The sequence below is a fragment of the Oncorhynchus clarkii genome, chromosome 12 (genome assembly GCF_045791955.1).
Source record: "Oncorhynchus clarkii lewisi isolate Uvic-CL-2024 chromosome 12, UVic_Ocla_1.0, whole genome shotgun sequence".
Lineage (NCBI taxonomy): Eukaryota > Metazoa > Chordata > Actinopteri > Salmoniformes > Salmonidae > Oncorhynchus > Oncorhynchus clarkii.
Genome location: NC_092158.1, coordinates 59355181 through 59373264, shown reverse-complemented (window position 1 = coordinate 59373264; position 18084 = coordinate 59355181). Strand labels below are relative to the sequence as shown.

General features: G+C 43.2%; 1 protein-coding gene and 1 pseudogene across 1 annotated transcript; one reads left to right on the top strand and one right to left on the bottom strand.

Annotated features, from left to right (window-relative positions):
• Nucleotides 1-2764: 2764 nt before the first annotated feature.
• On the bottom strand, nucleotides 2765-4464 carry LOC139422099 (F-box/LRR-repeat protein 12-like; annotated as a pseudogene).
• A 377-nt stretch (nucleotides 4465-4841) lies between these two features.
• On the top strand, nucleotides 4842-17664 carry LOC139422098 (COP9 signalosome complex subunit 6-like). Its single transcript, XM_071173249.1, is given in 10 exon segments — nucleotides 4842-4896; nucleotides 6570-6695; nucleotides 11944-12075; nucleotides 12433-12521; nucleotides 12716-12778; nucleotides 13853-13900; nucleotides 13991-14105; nucleotides 14261-14353; nucleotides 17151-17251; nucleotides 17524-17664. Coding segments are annotated over 10 exon segments (951 nt in total). The 5' UTR covers nucleotides 4842-4853.
• The last annotated feature ends 420 nt before the right edge of the window (nucleotides 17665-18084 follow it).

Genomic DNA, 18084 nt, shown 5'->3' with positions numbered 1-18084 from the left:
CTATAGAATTCCTTCCATCCAAGACAAATTTCCTCATCTGCGCTTTCCCTTTATCAAGGTGTTTTGGTACTTCCCTTCTGCCCTACGCTTTTCCACGTGATAACTTTTACTCTACCACAGGTCACTATAGTCTTCCAGTCTGTCTATCCTGCCCTCTATCCACCATTCATAGTGACAATAGTGGTAGGTGGATCATTTGTCCAGATCTGCAATAGGCTACCTAGCAATCATACCACACATGAAAGTATTCAAAGTATCAATTGAAAAAAAAAAAAATAGGAATAGCTGATAGGCAGAGGAGAGACCAGCTGCATCACTGAGAATGAAAGAACAGTGAAGACATGAGACACAGCTCAAAAGCTCCCCTATACTCCCCCATTGCAAGTGTACCCAAGAGCAAAGCGAGGTAACAGAGTTTCTAAACCCAGAGGCCCAATATCACGATACATCCGGGAATGCTTTTCGAAGTAGACTCGACAGACCAGACCGGGGTTTGGCAAGTCAATGGGAGAAGTAAAAAAATGTGTCCTTAGTTGTTAATTATCAAGAAATCTAAAGGCAAAACCTAGATTTGAGCCAATGTCCTATGTAGTTGAAACTTGTATTCTACAACCTCTTGAAAGTGACAAACTGACCTGTTTTCCTTTTTTTTTAAACAACTTGATGTCAGATGAGTGACTTTGATTTGACAGCCTGCACATGCGTAGTTCGGCACAACACGAGCGTTCGACCCGATGACGTGTTTCTGCACATGAGCTTAGCTAGCTAATGTCGCCATGACATCGCCTACAAGCGTGATCAGGGATATCTATTGAATAAGCGGTTTCTATGCGTCTTTATATAAATGATCTTTGGCAAATTACCTTGGAGCAAGGTTGAAGATACGAAGGTTAAGAAAACGTAATAATTCCACGTTTTGAAAATAAACTAATTCATTGGACCAGCTCCAGAGCAAAATGACTGGGAGTAAATGGTAGCAGTACAGACAGTTTGCCATCAAAGTGGAAAATAAACACAATCATAGTAAATTTCAGCTAAGTACGCAGCAAAGCATGGTCCAACTCGGCAAACACATAGCATGGTCCAACTCGGCAAACACGTAGCATGGTCCAACTCGGCAAACACGTAGCATGGTCCAACTCGGCAAACACGTAGCATGGTCCAACTCGGCAAACACGTAGCATGGTCCAACTCGGCAAACACGTAGCATGGTCCAACTCGGCAAACACGTAGCATGGTCCAACTCGGCAAACACGTAGCATGGTCCAACTCGGCAAACACGTAGCATGGTCCAACTCGGCAAACACGTAGCATGGTCCAACTCGGCAAACACGTAGCATGGTCCAACTCGGCAAACACGTAGCATGGTCCAACTCGGCAAACACGTAGCATGGTCCAACTCAGTTTGCTCAGAGCGTGATGAGAGGCAAATATACTTGTATGGGAGTCCAGACGGCAGCATTAACTTTTGCCTTGTATTTATATCCATTCCATGCAGGTATGTTGTGAAATGTGACGATTTTGTATTTCATGTTTAATGTGCCTAGTTAGCTGTCGTTCATTTTGTTACTTGCCCGGGCATGTCAAAAATGGCATTGTTGCTTCATTAGTATGCCTCAGGTATAATGGTACAATAGAACACTAAGAAATATTTAGCACTTATTAGCACATTTTTAGTGTATTGGTGTACAACATTTATAAAACAAAATGAGTCTTTTGAAAATATGAATATGCACATTTTGTAAAATTTATTTTTTTGTTGATGCTTTTACTCAGTTTTCTCAGATGAGGAGAGGCAAATATACTTGTATGGCATCCAGACATTAACTTTTGCCTTGTATTTGTATCCATTCAGTCATTAAAAGAGACAACCGGCAGAATTGTGTCCAGAGCCCTATCCTCCGGTACAGGGCCGGTTACACTATCATACCCAATCAATGGCACTTAAACCTTTTGTCTTGCCCATTCACCGTCTGAATGGCACACATACACAATCCATGTCTCAAGGTTTAAAAGTACTTCTTTAACCTGACCAAGTTTGGGATAAATGCTGTGTGTTTTACAGATTGAGAGAGCTTTATCCTATTTCCTGGATATTTGTTTATTCATGATCTATTGAGGTATGTTCTACTTTGCAATTGATTTATTTAATTTAACTGGCAAGTCAGTTTAGAACACATTCTTGTTAGTTTCTTGGTGGAAAAAGGTTAAAACAGTTCCCATTTGTACTTTCTCATATCTTAATGAATACAGGCAACATAATGCTTTGGGGAATCACACAGTATTTTTCCTAGACTTCAGGGGGCCAGTGAGCAAAACTAGTGGGCTACTTCTAGCCTACTGAAACCCCCCAGAGTTGCAATATATTAATTGAATCTCTTCTCAAGGCAGCCTCCGGAGGCATGCAGAGGCCGAATCGCAGTAAATGCTATATGGTCACTGCAGACATTGGATTGACCATGCAGTGCCTTTAAGAGCTGAAGAGCCCTGGTCGAGGGGTTGAATTGAAACATTACATTTCCTGTGAGACAGTTCATTGCATGTGTAACCAGTCACTGTCCCTTTTTATGTTCAATAGCACAGTTGTATGAAAGTTTAAAATAGAATTTGATTGGGTTTGTTAATGGGGTACATTTGTTTTCTACATATGTCAACAAAAAGGTGATTCATGAGAGTTTGCAAACAGGTTTTAAGTATAGCTTTGACAGCTTGTATTTTTACCACAGTAGAATAAGGGAACCAGATGTGTAACATAGTATGTAATCTAGTCTGTTGTTACTGTAACAGTGCAGTTGGTGAATAGTAGTGTACATTGTGGCAGCAGAGCAGCAAGTGAGCGGCGCAGACTCGGCACAGGGTCATTCTCATCCAGCTTGTCATCGCTCCCATCACCACCGTCTGCACCATCCTCCCTCCCCTCCTCACCCTGCCTCTCCCCCCCTCTCTCTGGTGTCTTTGGGCAAACCTGAAAGAACACCTCACAGAACTCCACAGAACTCCCGCAGCGTCCTGCAGCTCCGTAGCACCTGCATCTCTCTCAGCTTGCAGCATCTGAGGCGCAGGCGCTTCAGGTCCCTCAGGCGGCTGGCGGACAGCAGGCCTGGTCCCACCTCCTTACCGCCAAGGCTTAGCTCCTCTAGGCCGAGCCAGCCCACCCCCAGCCCCAGGGAGGCCATCTGTAGCTGGGCGCCAGGCCGCCCAAAGTGACCTATCTCCAGGTACTTGAGCCTGGAGAGCCCGTTTAAGCCCGAGTCGGTTTCTTGGGCAGCACTGCGCCTAAGGCCTTCCGCTGTGACCCAAAGGACGTTGCGCAGCTCTAGGTGGCTAAGCTTCAACCAAGAAGCCAGACTCTGCAGGTGCAGGTCTGTGAAGGAGGGCACGTTATCAAGGACCATTGTCTCAATGGCAATCCCTGATGTGGAGGCAGGCACTTTCCCAGTCTGACCGCGTCCCTGTTGCTGAGTAGAAGCAGTTGATGCAGCTCCAGCTTGTTTCTCAGGACTGGGTGGGGTCTGGGTGAAAAAGCTCTGTGGCAGCTCACAGCCACGCAACTCTAGGACCTGCAGCGTTGTGGGTAGGAGCTGGCAACTACGCAAGCCTCTCAGGTCTGCATGCAGCAGGGAAAGACTGCGCAGACGGGGGCACCTGGAGGACAAAGCCTTAAGCCAGGACTCTGAGAGAAATGCCCCGCCTCTAGCAGAGAGCAGCAAGCCACGCAGCCGCAGGCATCGGAGCCCAGTGCCCAGATACTGGGCGCAGTAGAACCCACAGCATGCGCGACGTCACCTGACCCAAAATGGACACCAAGGGCAGGGAGAGCAGTTGTAGAACGACAACAACCAATGAGGGAGAAATGGAGAAGAAACAATGCATCAGTGTTTGAGTGATGACTTGAACATTCTTTAGAGAGTTAGCTAGTCTACAGGTAGGAAACAGGCCTTCAATGCAAGCATCAACATTGTATTTTGTTGCAGAAGGTGAGAGGCCTTAAACAGGAAGTTAACAATAATCGAATCAAGTCTGCTGAAATATCATTGTATGTAGGACCTGAGAAACATGGATATATCACAAAACGTCTGACTTCTTTAGACATAGCAGCCTCGGAAATATTTTTATGTCAAGTCATGAAATTGTAAGATCATCATGCAATAGGCACCATTCTTACCCCTTTCCATGCAGTTAGATCAACAGCTCGCCATAAACGTTGGTCTTTAACAAGGCGTCTCCATCTCTTACACACCCTGCAAATACACCACATGAATGGCATGACAAAGATTCGTGTTTTTTTTAAGCTAACGTTTGCTAGCTAACTATCTTGGATATTTATGTTGAACACAGACGTCAACTAGCTAACTTGTTTTACCTTCCAGTTCTGATGAGCTCTCGCACACCTAAATATGATAAAATATCAATTAAAATGTTCTCTGGGAAATAATCGAGAGTAGAAGTTCTGAAGTCTGCCATTTTGTAAACAAAAAGTACTGTTGAGTACACGGACAAAATACACCGACGTACCAAAGTTGCATTCAAGTAATGAACCCCGCAGAAACGGTTGCTTAAGCGAAAACGTTCCTATACGTTCTTAAAAACTCTATGTGCGAAATGAACACATTTTATGTGAGTAACGTTACCAGATATTGCTTTGGCAATGTTAACACATGTTTCCCATGCCAATAAAGCCCCTTGAATTGCATATATATATACAGAGGCGTAATTTTATTTATTTATAAATAAGCATAACTTCAGAATTTCCAAATCAGCTATGTAAATGCAGCAAACAAACACTGCCCCTTAGCGTTTGAGAAAAAAACGCATTGTTCTATTGCGCTTGCAATAGCTGTCAGTCGGACAAGATGGCGACGAGCAATGGTGGTGGAATGGAAGTGGATGGGGCCGGTAATAATATCCCTAAGCACAATTTATTTATCTGAATTTGACAAGGTTGTGTATATATATTGTGTTGGCGCTAACTTTACTCCTTTGTCGATGGTGTTTAGCTTGCCATTATTTCTTCTTTGCGTTCTCTAACGTTACTTCAGCGAGGCTAGCTAACTTTAGTTAGCATAGCTAGCTCATTTAGCTAACGTGGCTGTTAGTATTTGTGCGTACTGTACCGGTGTTATTATTATTAGCAGTGATGAGGGAGAAAATTATAGTTACATATCGGGATATTACTTTTTAGTATGTTTTGACTATCATTTTTGCGGTAGTTTGCAGTACCTGCACCAACTGTAGTAGTTTTCTTTCATACATTCTTAGAAAAAAGGTAAAGGGTTCTTTGGCTGTCCCCATTTCAACTATACGGTGCAGATGGCATGGTCCCCCGGCTGTCACCATAGTAGAACCCCTTTTGGTTCCGGATAGAACCCTTTTTAGTTTCGGCTATAACCCATTTTAGTTTCAGGTAGAGCCCTTTTTGGTTCTATGTAAGGGCCCTCAGTGGAAAGGGTTCTACATGGAACCCCAAAGTTTTTTTTTTATACATAGAACACGTTTTTTTTCTACCTGCAACCACTAAGGGTTTTTCAAAGGGTTCACCCTTTTAAGTTCTAGATATCACCCTTTCACTAAGAGTGTACATACAGTAGCTTGTTTTCCATCTTTTTAAATAGGGAGACAATTTGTTTTCACAACTTATTTCCATGAATCGTTTTCTCGTGGCTCTCTTGTCTCTCTGCAAGAGAGCAATGTATGGTGAGCAATATGTTTGGATCGTCGAATTGCAATAAATATAGAATCGTGAGAATCTAAATGCATGTGTCGGCAGGTAGCCTCGTGGTTAGAGCGTTGGACTGGAAACCAAAAGGTTGCAGGTTTGAATCCCCGAGCTGACAAGGTACAAATCTGTCGTTCTGCACCTGAACAGGCAGTTAACCCACTGATCCTAGTCCGTCATTGTAAATAAGAATGTGTTCTTAACTGACTTGACTAGTTAATTAAAGGTAAAATAAATAAAAAATCATATCGCGATATCGTTTCGTGAGGTTTCAGGGAATTCCAAGCCTTAATTATCTATGCAATTTCAAAACGATTGCATTGTTAGCTAACTAGCTAGTTAATAGTTGACCTCAACTGTCACACATTGATTGGTCCGTCTGTTGTAGTTAGCTAGCTAAGCATCGGCAGTTTAAACAACTAACGTTAGCTTGTCTATTGCTAGCTAATTAGCTAAATATTTTGCTTTCTTAGCTAGCTTAATTACCGCAACGTAATTGGTCCCCCACACCGAGCTAATGGTTAACTATAGCAATGGAGATTAGTTAACTTCATGATCACATCTTTTAACATGTCAATTGGAATAGCATTGTTGATAAACTGAAGCTCTGCTGAGTAGAATCAATGTCCTCACTGTACCTTTCCTGTATATTACCAAGTGGTACATGTCTGTTGAAATCCTGCTCAATTCAACGACACACTGACATTGTAACATTCATCTAAAGAAAACAATATTCAATACAAGAACACAGATGCTTTGTTTGCTCGAAAGCAGGTGGTCGTGCTGAGGCCATGTTTGGCTGCGATGGCCAAAAGTAAAGGAAACCCACCCTCTCTTTCTGTCTGTCCCACAGCCAGCCCCAGTGTTATGGCGTCTGGGGTCACCGGCAGTGTCTCTGTTGCCCTGCATCCTCTAGTCATCCTCAACATCTCAGACCACTGGATTCGTATCCGCTCCCAGGAGGGGCGGCCCATGCAGGGTATGTGTGCTGATCAGTTTTCAAGTATACCAATAATTCTATACTGTCTTGCATTTGGCATGGAGTAATGGACAAGGGGATGGGGGTGAGATTGAAATTGGTTCAGTATATTGCTCTGTAAATGTCTTAAAGTTTAAATACTTTGTAAAAAGTTAAGACAATAATTAAAATACACTGAAGAAAAATTTAAACAGAACTTGCCACAATTGAAAAGATTTTTACTGAGTAACAGTTCATATAAAATCTGTCCATTTAAATGAATTAATTAGGCCCTAATCTATGGATTTCACATGACTGAGAATACAGATATGCATCTGTTGGTCACAGATTCCTAAAAATAAAGTAGGGGCGTGGATCAGAAAACCAGTCAGTATTTGGTGTGACAACCATTTGCCTCATGCAGCGCGACACTATCCTTCACATAAAGTTAATCAGGCTGTTGATTGTGGTCTGCGGAATTTTGTTTCACTGCTCTTCAAAGTTGCTGGATATTGGAGGGAACTGTAATACACTGTCGTACATGTCAATCCAGAGCATCCCAAACATGCTCAATGGTTGACATGCCTGGGGAGTATGCCATGGAAGACCTGGGACATTTTCAGCTTCCAGGAATAGTGTAACAGATCCTTGCGAAACATGAGGTGGTGGCGGAGGATGAATGAATGGCATGACAATGAGCCTCCGGATCTCATCACGGTGTCTTGGTGCATTCAAATTGCCATCGATAAAATGCAATTTTTTTCACTGTCATATCAAATACATTTGTATTTGTCACATGCGCCGAATACAACAGTATTACCATGAAATGCTTACTTACAAGCTGTTAACCAACAATGCAGTTCAAGAAATAGTTAAGAAAATATTTACTAAATCAACTAAAGTAAAAAGTAACATGGAAGAAAATTACATAACAATAACGAGGCTATATACAGGTGGTACTGAGTCAATGTGTGGGGGTACAGGTTAGTCAAGGTAATTTGTAAAGTGACTATGCATAGATAACAAACAGCGAGTAGCAGCAGTGTAAAAACAAAGCGCGGGGGGTCAATGTAAATAGTCCGGGTAGCCATTCTATTAATTGTTCAGCAGTCTTATGACTTGGGGGAAGAAGCTGTTAAAGAGCCTTTTGGTCCTAGATTTGGCGGTCCGGTACCGCTTGCCCTGCGGTAGCTGGGAGAAGAGTATGAGTGACTGGAGTCTAACAATTTTTTTTGGGCCTTCCTCTGACACCGCCGAGTATATAGGTCCTGGATGTCAAGAAGCTTGGCCCTAGTGATGTACTGGGTCGTACGCAGTACCCTCTGTAGTGTCTTATAGTCAGATGCCGAGCAGTTGCCATACCAGGCAGTGATGCAACTGGTCAGGATGCTCTCGATGGTGCAGCTGTAGAACTCTTTGAGGATTTGGGGACCAATGCCAAATCTTTTCTCTCTCCTGGAGCGGAAAAGGTGTTGTCCTGCCCTTTTCACAACTGTCTTGGTGTGTTTGGACCATGATAGTTTGTTGGTGATGTGGACACCAAGGAACTTGAAACTCTCCTCCTGCTCCACTTCAGCCCCGTTGATGTTAATGTGGGCCTGTTCGGCCCTCCTTTTCCTGTAGTCCACAATCAGCTCCTTTGTCTTGCTCACATTGAGGGAGAAGTTGTTGTCCTGGCACCACACTGCCAGGTCTCTGACCTCCTCCATATAGGCTGTCTCATCGTTGTCGGTGATCAGGCCTAGCACTGTTGGTGTCAGCAAACTTAATCATGGTGTTGGAAATAGCTTGGCCACGCAGTCGCCCCAGTGTTGAAGATCAGCGTGGCAGATGTGCTGCTGCCTACCGTTACCACCTAGGGGCAGCCTGTCAGGAAGTCCAGGATCCAGTTGCAGAGAGGTGTTTAGTCCCAGGATCCTTAGCTTAGTGATGAGTTTCGAGAGTACTATGGTGTTGAACGCTGAGCTGCAGTCAATGAACAGCATTCTCACATAGGTGTTCCTTTTGTCCAGGTGTGAAAGGGCAGTGTGTGGATTGAGATTGCATCATCTGTGGATCTGTTGGGGCTGTATGCGAATTGGAGTTGGTCTAGGGTTTCTGGGTTGATGGTGTTGATGTGAGCCATGACCAGCCTTTCAAAGCCCTTCATGGCTACCGACCGACATGAGTTCTACAGGGCGGTAATCATTTAGGCAGGTTACCTTCGCTTTCTTGGACACATGGACTATGGTGGTCTGTTTGAAATATAGGTATTACAGACTGTCAGGGAGAGGTTGAAAATGTCAGTGAAGACACTGGCCAGTTGGTCCGCACATGCTTTGGCTATACATCCTGGTAACCCGTCTATCCCCACTGCTTTGAATGTTGACCTGTTTAAAGGTCTTCCGCACTCCGGCTACAGAGAGAATGATCACACAGTCATCCGGAACAGCTGGTGCTCTCATGCATGCTTCAGTGTTGCTTGCCTCTAAGGGAGCATGAAATAAAAAGGCATTTAGCTCGTTTGGTAGGCTCGTGTCACTGAGCAGCTCGCGACTGGGTTTCTCTTTGTAGTCTAATAGTTTGCAAGCCCTGCCACATCCGAGGAGCGTCAGAGCCGGTCTAGTAGGATTCTATCTTAATCCTGTATTGACGCTTTACCTGTTTGATGGTTCATCTGAGAGCATAGCGGGTTTTCTTATAAGCGTCCTGATTAGTGTCCCGATCCTTGAAAGCGGCAGCTCTTCCCTTTAGCTCAGTGCGGATGTGGCCTGTAATCCATATCTTCTGGTTGGGAAATGTACCAACGGTCACTGTGGGGACGACGTCGTCAATGCATTTATTGATGAAGCCAAAGACTGAGGTGGTATACTCCTCAATGCCATTTGATGAATCCCGGAACATATTCCAGTCTGCTAGCAAAACAGTCCTGTAGTGTAGCATCTGCGTCATCTGACCACTTCCGTATTGAGCGAGTTACTGGTACTTCCTGCTTTCGTTTTTACTTGTTAGCACGAATCAGGAGGGTAGAATTATGGTCAGATTTGACAAATGGAGGGCTATGGAGAGCTTTATATGCATCTGTGTGTGGAGTAAAGGTGGTCTAGGGTTTTTTGCCATCTGCACGGTACAGTTGAAATGGGTGACTACTGGCACACTTCTCCAGGGTGCCAGTGGCCATCGGTGGGTGAAAGATTAGTGGAATCTGTGTGGGTAGCTGGACAGGTAGGATGACTGACAGTTAAGGTGAACATGTGGTCACGTGTCAGGTGACAGAGGAATGTCTGTGCTGCATCACAAAGGATACAAATAACATGTATCAAACCAAATTCATAATCAAAGATCAAACCATATCATTCATTATTAACATAATTTAGGGAATTCAACAGTCCAGTTCATTAAGAAGTCAATAGTAATCATCCGCGAGTCATTTAGGCTCGTAACTATCATAAATTATGAAAGAATACAAACAGTGAATGGTTATACAATCTATAATCCCCATTATCAAAGTCAATCAGTTAGCAACAATGACGTTTCTCATTTCACTCTTTCAATTGTCTTCATGTGTACATATAATTAATTTCAATATACATGAACCATATTGATTGCATAATTGGCCTATGAGGATCCGTAGGGCCGTGATCATTGACAATTCACATTACACAATATGTTTGAAGCTGCGCTCCAAGCCGCGCTCCGCAGTAGTAACTATTAACAGTAACTGGATGGCCCACTCTCCCGATCGCCACAGATAATTCAGATGAAAGGTAACATAGTCGGTGGACTTACGTGGATTCATGGACGCACAGAACTTCTGGATCAGATGGAGTTAAGGAAGAGAAAGCAGCGAGATCAGACGATGGCAATTTCCTCCTTTTATGGAGTTGAGATCTGTCGGACATTTCCACCTGACCTAATTAAAGCGCCCCTGGCCCAGCTGAGTAAATGGCAATGAATTAAAGGATTATTCCACCAACTCCATGGGCCTTTTCTACAGTGGGCATTTGCCCACTGAAGTTGGTTATCCGGATGTGGAGGTGCTTGGCTTGCCCGGTTACACGATGCTGGTTGGACGTACTGCCAAATTCTCTAAAACAACTTGGGGTAGAGAAATTAACTTCTCTGGCAACAGCTCTGATGGACATTCCTGCAGTCAGCATGCCAATTGCACGCTCCCTCAAAATTTGGGACATCTGCTGCATTGTGATGTGACACAACTGTATATTTTAGAGTGGCCTTTTATTGTCCCCAGCACAAGGTGCATCTGTGTAATGATCATGCTGTTTAATCAGCTTCTTGATATGCCACACCTGTCAGATGGATGGACTATCTTGGCGAAGGAGAAATGCTCACCAGGGATGTACGCATTGTTTGCGTATGGAAGATTTCTGAGCTCTTATTCCAGCTCATGAAACACGTGACCCCACATTTTGCATTTGATATTTTTGTTCAGTATAGTTAAGAAACTGCAAGAGAACAAACACAGCAGTGGGAAGGGCATCTTACATGGGTATGGTTACAGTAGGGCTGCCACAATTACCATATAACCGAGGGTTATATGATGCTTATGGAATAAAATATCTCTAAATACCCCTTATTTTTTTGTGTGGAACAAACAGATGACTGAAGATGGGATAACCAGGCATTTTTGCGTTTAGGTTAGTTTCGACTGTTTCTTGACTCTTAATAACGTGATGAAACGTATTTGCTGAAACAAGCGAACTAGGCTTTGGTTGCTTATGCAATACCCTCATCAATGTAGCATACATAAATATAATGACAAGAACGGGCTTGGAACCAATTAGACTGGTAAACTCATAGGTACACTCACAACGGCTGCCTGGTATTGTGATGCAGTGATTTTCTATGTAGAATGTTCATTCAAATGATCATGTGGTGCCTCGTCAGTTGAGTTGAATCAACAAATCACAGCACATATTTTAGTTCTTGCTTCGCTCCTATGGATACCCTCGCAATGGCCGCCAGTCCACCCATTATGCCAGCATTGACTTGAATGGGATGCCCGTTCTATTCATTCTATTTCTATGGCAGCATATGCAGTCAGGTGGAAAGGAGAAAATGTGTCAAAAAAAGCTGTTCCTATTCGAACAGTTATATTAAAGACTGCGGTCATTTGGCTGGCCAATTACTGTCATACAAAATTCCATGGCCGTCACAGCCCTGGGTTCCAGTTTTATGACAGTTTCAATGGGCTTTGCTATAGCCTGTATGTGTGTCGGTTCCAATCGGCTGTTTTATGTTGCATTTGATCCTTTCCTTTATCACCCAGTGATTGGCGCCCTAATCGGGAAGCAGGAGGGTAGAAACATTGAGGTGATGAACTCCTTTGAGCTGCTTCATCAGTTGGTAGATGACCGAGCACACATTGACAAGGAGTACTACTACACCAAGGAGGAGCAATGTGAGTCTCATCACACACATGCGTGTTTATTTCACTAACCTACCTTACAAAGAAAAGGTCAGATGGCATTAATTACTGATGGTGAGGAAAGTGCAATATGAAAAGGGATGTATGTTGTGCTGTGTCACGGTTTCCCCTCCATCTCTGAAGCTAAACATGTCATCGTAGGCTTGTGCCTGAAGCCCTCGGTGTGACAAAGTGGAACTAAACCTCATTAGGAGTTCTGGTCTACGATTTGGTTTTGCCTTTTTAAATCACAATTAATACGATTTACTTTAGTAGGGACCTGATCCTAGATCAGCACTCCTGTTCTGCTTGATTCATAATGGCACCTGACCTCTTTCACCTGCCTCTCAGTCAAACAGGTTTTCAAGGACATGGAATTCCTGGGCTGGTATACCACAGGCGGTCCTTGTGACCAATCAGACATCCACATTCACAAGCAGGTAGGCAGAGCAAAGGGGACTACGTTTCATTTTCCCTGAGGCGGGGCATGTTCCGTGGGGGAGTAATTAGAGTCATGCTAAAATGTACTTTTACACTAATTGGTCAGTGGATTGTTGTGATTTGAAATGTCAGTTGAGGTTGTTTGGCCAACAGGATGCTGTTTTCTTATTGGCTTTTCTTCTCTCTTCTCCAGGTGTGTGAGATCATTGAGAGTCCTCTGTTCCTCAAGCTCAACCCAATGACCAAACACACAGATGTGAGTTTCTCATTTGGAAATTGTTTATATTATAATAATAATAAATGAATCTTCTTTAGTGCTTTTTTCATAGCGCTTCAAAAGCTAAAAATACATATAAGCAATACATCATGAGTAGCCTAGTTATAGTTAGCTAAGTCAACCTATAGAGGCCACGGGAGAAACTCAATTGCACTCCCTTGACTCTTCACCCCCAAAACCCCACTGGATATAGTTTTTGCATTGGATGTGTCTCAATCCACCGCGTCCACCAATGTAACATGAGGTGATGGAGCTAGAGCGGCGTTTCAGACCATGAGACATCCCGAAAATCTGTCTTCTCACAAAATATGTAGCTTCCTAACGGTTTGGCCTATAAACTGTTATGACCCTCTATGAAAGAGCACTCTCAGGAACACAATGTTCTTCATTTTGCTCTATGACCCTCGTCTAAAGGTCCCCCCGGTAACGGTTGAAAACATTTATGGAAGTATATGGTGACGACAATAAGGGGTTAAATACAAGTATTATCTCCCAGAAATAGGATGGGTACCCCCCCCCCCGAAAAATCTAAATATCGGTTGTAGTTCTGTTATTCAATGCGTCTGTCTGGGCTAACAGCAGGAAGGACAAATACACATTTTCATCAAAATATCGATACTTCAAGGGGTCTTAATTCAAAATCAAATAGTAAAATGATCCTTGGTATGATTTTCTTAAAACAATTCCATATAGCTTATTAGAAACCCCACCGCCACTGGCTTAGACTCTCATGTAGAAAACATTCTTAAAGGTGGAATCCTTAATTGTGAAACTTTCCATTTTGGGATATTACAACAACAAAAACGTTTTTCCAAACAACAAATGCTGTTTTTTTTCCCCCCTCGCAAAACATTGCATAGAACAGCAGAATATGTACTGTCTTTTTTACCACTGTCCACAAAACCAATAAGGACGGTGCTGGGGCGGACAGTCCAACTGGTTCCCCTGATACGGATTCCATCTTTAAATGAACGTTACTTGCTTTTTATGCAAGACCGTTCCTTGGCTATACAGTACATATGGTAATTCTAACATATGTCCTGTCTCTCCCAGCTCCCTGTCAACGTGTACGAGTCTGTCATCGACATCATCAACGGAGAGGTAACTCAAGCTCTCCTACCACACACATCACTGTGATTAGTATGAGTGGCTGAGTTGTAAGCTTGGCTGTCCCCTATTGCCAAATCGCAGGCAACCATGTTGTTTGCTGAGCTGGGGTACACTCTGGCCACAGAATAGGCGGAGCGAATCGGAGTGGACCACGTGGCTCGCATGACAGCCACTGGCACAGGGGAGAATTCAACAGGTAACTATAGTAACGGCTGCCTATACCCCCAATTTTACAAGGCCCACCATTTTAAAACGCCTCCGCAGCAAATGATCTGCCTGGTACGTCTGATACAGCCAAAGGTTTACAAATGCACTCTCAACCACTCTCCCTGTTGTGTCTCTTCTGTTCAGTGGCAGAACATCTCATAGCCCAACACAGTGCAATTAAGATGCTCCACAGCAGGGTGAAAGTCATCCTGGAATACGTCAAAGCTGTGGAAGCAGGTGAGAGAACCGCTGTCTGTGTGATGAAAAGGCCGAAAGAATGACTGTTCAAGTGAGTCGGGAAACAATATGCTTTTATTACCTTGGAGTCATTTCCAGCCCTTGATCTCTCAACAATCTACAGTGCCTTCGGGAAACTATTCAGACTAGAGGTCGACCGATTATGTTTTTTCAACGCACTTACCGATTATTGGAAGACCAAAATAAGTCGATACCAATTAATTGGCCGATTAATTTTTATTTTTATATTTATTTATTTGTAATAATGACAATTACAACAATACTTGAATGAACACCTATTTTAGCTTAATATAATACATCAATAAAATCCATAATGAAACATGTTCAATTTGTTTTAAATAATGCAAAAACAAAGTGTTGGAGAAGAAAGTAAAAGTGCAATATGTGCTTTGTAAGAAAGCTAACGTTTAAGTTCCTTGCTCAGAACATGAGAACATATGAAAGATGGTGGTTCCTTTTAACATGAGTCTTCAATATTCCCATGTAAGAAGTTTCAGGTTGTAGGAATTATAGGACTATTTTCCTCTATCATTTGTATTTCATTAACCTTTGACTATTGGATGTTCTTATAGGCACTTTAGTATTGCCAGTGTAACAGTATAGCTTCCGTCCCTCTCCTCGCTCCTCCCTTGGGCTCGAACCAGGAACACAACGACAACAGCCCCCCTAAAGCAGCGTTACCCATGCAGAGCAAGGGGAACAACTACTAGAAGGCTCAGAGCGAGTGACGTTTGAAACGCAATTAGCGTGCGCTAACTAGCTAGCCATTTCACTTCGGTTACACCAACTTCATCTCGGGAGTTGAAGTCATAGTCATAAACAGCGCAATGCTGTTGGCTGCTGGCAAAACGCACGAAAGTGCTGTTTGAATGAATGTTTACGCGCCTGCTTCTGCCTACCACCGCTCAGTCAGATACTTGTATGCTCAGTCAGATTATATGCAACGCAGGACACGCTAGATAATATCTAGTAATATCATCAACCATGTGTAGTTAACTAGTGATTATGATTGATTGTTTTTTATAAGATAAGTTTAATGCTAGCTAGCAACTTACCTTGGCTTACTGCATTCGCGTAACAGGCAGGCTCCTTGTGGAGCGCAATGAGAGAGGCAGGTCGTTATTGCTTTGGACTCGTTAACTGTAAGGTTGCAAGATTGGATCCACCGAGCTGACAAGGTAAAAATCTGTCTTTCTGTCCCTGAACAAGGCAGTTAACTCACCGTTCCTAGGCCGTCATTGAAAATAAGAATGTGTTCTTAATTAACTGACTTACCTAGTTAAATAAAGATTAAATAAAGGTATATAAAAATAAAAATTCGGCACATCGGCGCCCAAAAAATACCGATTTCCGATTGTTATGAAAACTTTCAGATTAATCGGTCGACCTCTAATTCAGACCCCTTGACCCTTTTCCACATTGTGACCTAAGGCCTACAGCCTTATTCTAACAAAACATCCTCAGCAATCGACACAGAATACCCCATAAGGACAAAGCGAAAACAGGTTTAGAATTTTTAGCAAACGTATTAAATAGAAAAAAAGACCATATTTACATAAGACAGGATTGTGTTGAGACACAGATCTGGGGAAACGGTACTAAAAAATGTCTGCAGCATTGGAGCTCCCCAAGAACACATTGGCCTCCATCATTATTAAATGGAAGAAGTTTGGAACCACCAAGATCATCCTAGAGTTGGACGCCCAGCCAAACTGAGCCATCAGGGGAGAAGGGCCTTGGTCAGGGAGGTGACCAAGAAGTCGATTGTCACTCTGACAGAGTCCCAGAGTTCCTCTGTTGAAATGGTTGTCCTTCTGGAAGGTTCTCCCATCTCTGCAGTACTCCACCAATCAGGTCTTTATGGTAGTGGCCATACGGAAGCCACTCCTCAGTAAAAGGCACATGACAGCCCGCTTGGAGTTTACCATCTCAGATGATGAGAAACAAGATTCTCTGGTCTGATGAAACCAAGATTGAACTCTTCGGCATGAATGTCAACCGTCACGTCTGGAGGAAACCTGGCACCATCCCTACGGTGAAGCATGGTGGTGGCACCATCATCCTGTGTTGATGTTTTTCAGTGGCAGGGACTAGGAGACTAGTCAGTATTGAGGCATAGATGAACGGAGGAAAGTACAGAGATCCTTGATGAAAACCTGCCTCAGAGCACTAAGGACCCCAGACTGGGGTGAAGGTTCACCTTCCAACAAGACAATGACCCTAAGCATACAGCCAAGACAATGCAGCAGTGGCTTCGGGACAAGTCTCTGAATGTCCTTGTGTGGCCCAGCCAAAGCCCGGACTTGAACCTGATCGAACATCTCTGGAGAGACCTGAAAATAGCTGTGCAGCGACGCTCCCCATCCAACCTGACAGAGCTTGAGAGGATCTGCAGAGAAGAATGGGAGAAACTCTCCAAATACAGGTGTACCAAGCTTGTAGCATGATACCAAGAAGACTCAAGGCTGTAATCGCTGCCAAAAGTGCTTAAACAAATTACAGAGTAGAGAGTCTGAATACTTATGTAAATGTGATAATATATATATTATTTTTCTTCAAATTTGCGTTGTTATTATGGGATATTGGGTGTAGCTTGATAAATGTTTTATTTAATCCGTATTAGAATAAGGCTAGTGTAATAAAATGTGGGGGATATCAAGGACTCTGAATACTTTCCGAATGCACTGTATATACAAACAACTTTCTTATGTGTTTATTTCTTCCCTCATGCTCTCTTTTGTTACACACTCTCCCCTTCTGATTTGGTACGACCCAGGAGAGGTGCCATTTAACCACGAGATCCTCAGAGAAGCCAATGCTTTGTGCCATAGACTGCCTGTTCTCAGCACCATCAAATTCAAGACCGACTTCTACGATGTAAGTTGTCCCCACTTAGGCACTTGGCCTCAGTTATGTGGTAGTCTGCCTAGTTGGAAGGATAATGAACATACATATTTTGCTGAATTCCAACATTAAATCACTCAAGGGTGTTTACTCATTTAATAACCTGTTGAAGCCAGGAGTTCCTCACGAGGAACACCACCCCCCCCGTCCAGCTCAACCCGTGGCGCATGGAACGCAAAAATATTCTTAGAAATATTTGGCACAGTACTGTGAAAGCATATGAATCTCCTTCCTTCTATCCTCAGCAATGCAATGACGTGGGCCTCATGGCTTACCTAGGTACCATCACCAAGACCTGCTACAGCATGAACCAGTTCATCAACAAGTTCAACGTCTTGTACGACAGACAGGGCATCGGCCGGAGGATGAGAGGACTGTTCTTTTGAGCGAGAGAGAGAGAGCGGGAGGGAGGGAGGGGGGGGGGCATGAAAGAAGATGTCACAAGAACTGCAAATGTTCATTTGCTTGTCTGTATTTTGTTAAGTTGTCTCATCGAACCAGTTTACTGTTTTCAAAGGTAGCAAATGCTAGAAGTGTCTCAGACCACTTGTCTATACCATAAAATCACACACAAACAAACTTCTCACTCGCAGTTTAAGGTTGGTGACTATTCACATTAACGAATCCATGTACACGAACAGAAATCACATTTTTTGCTTTGTTTTGTTCCATGTTTCTGTAAGTAATAAATAATCTGCAGATTTTTCGTGGGACTTTGATTCCTGTTTATCACAAAAATAAACGTGGATCAGAAAACCAGTCAGTATCTGGTGTGACCACCATTTGCCTCATGCAGCGCAACATCT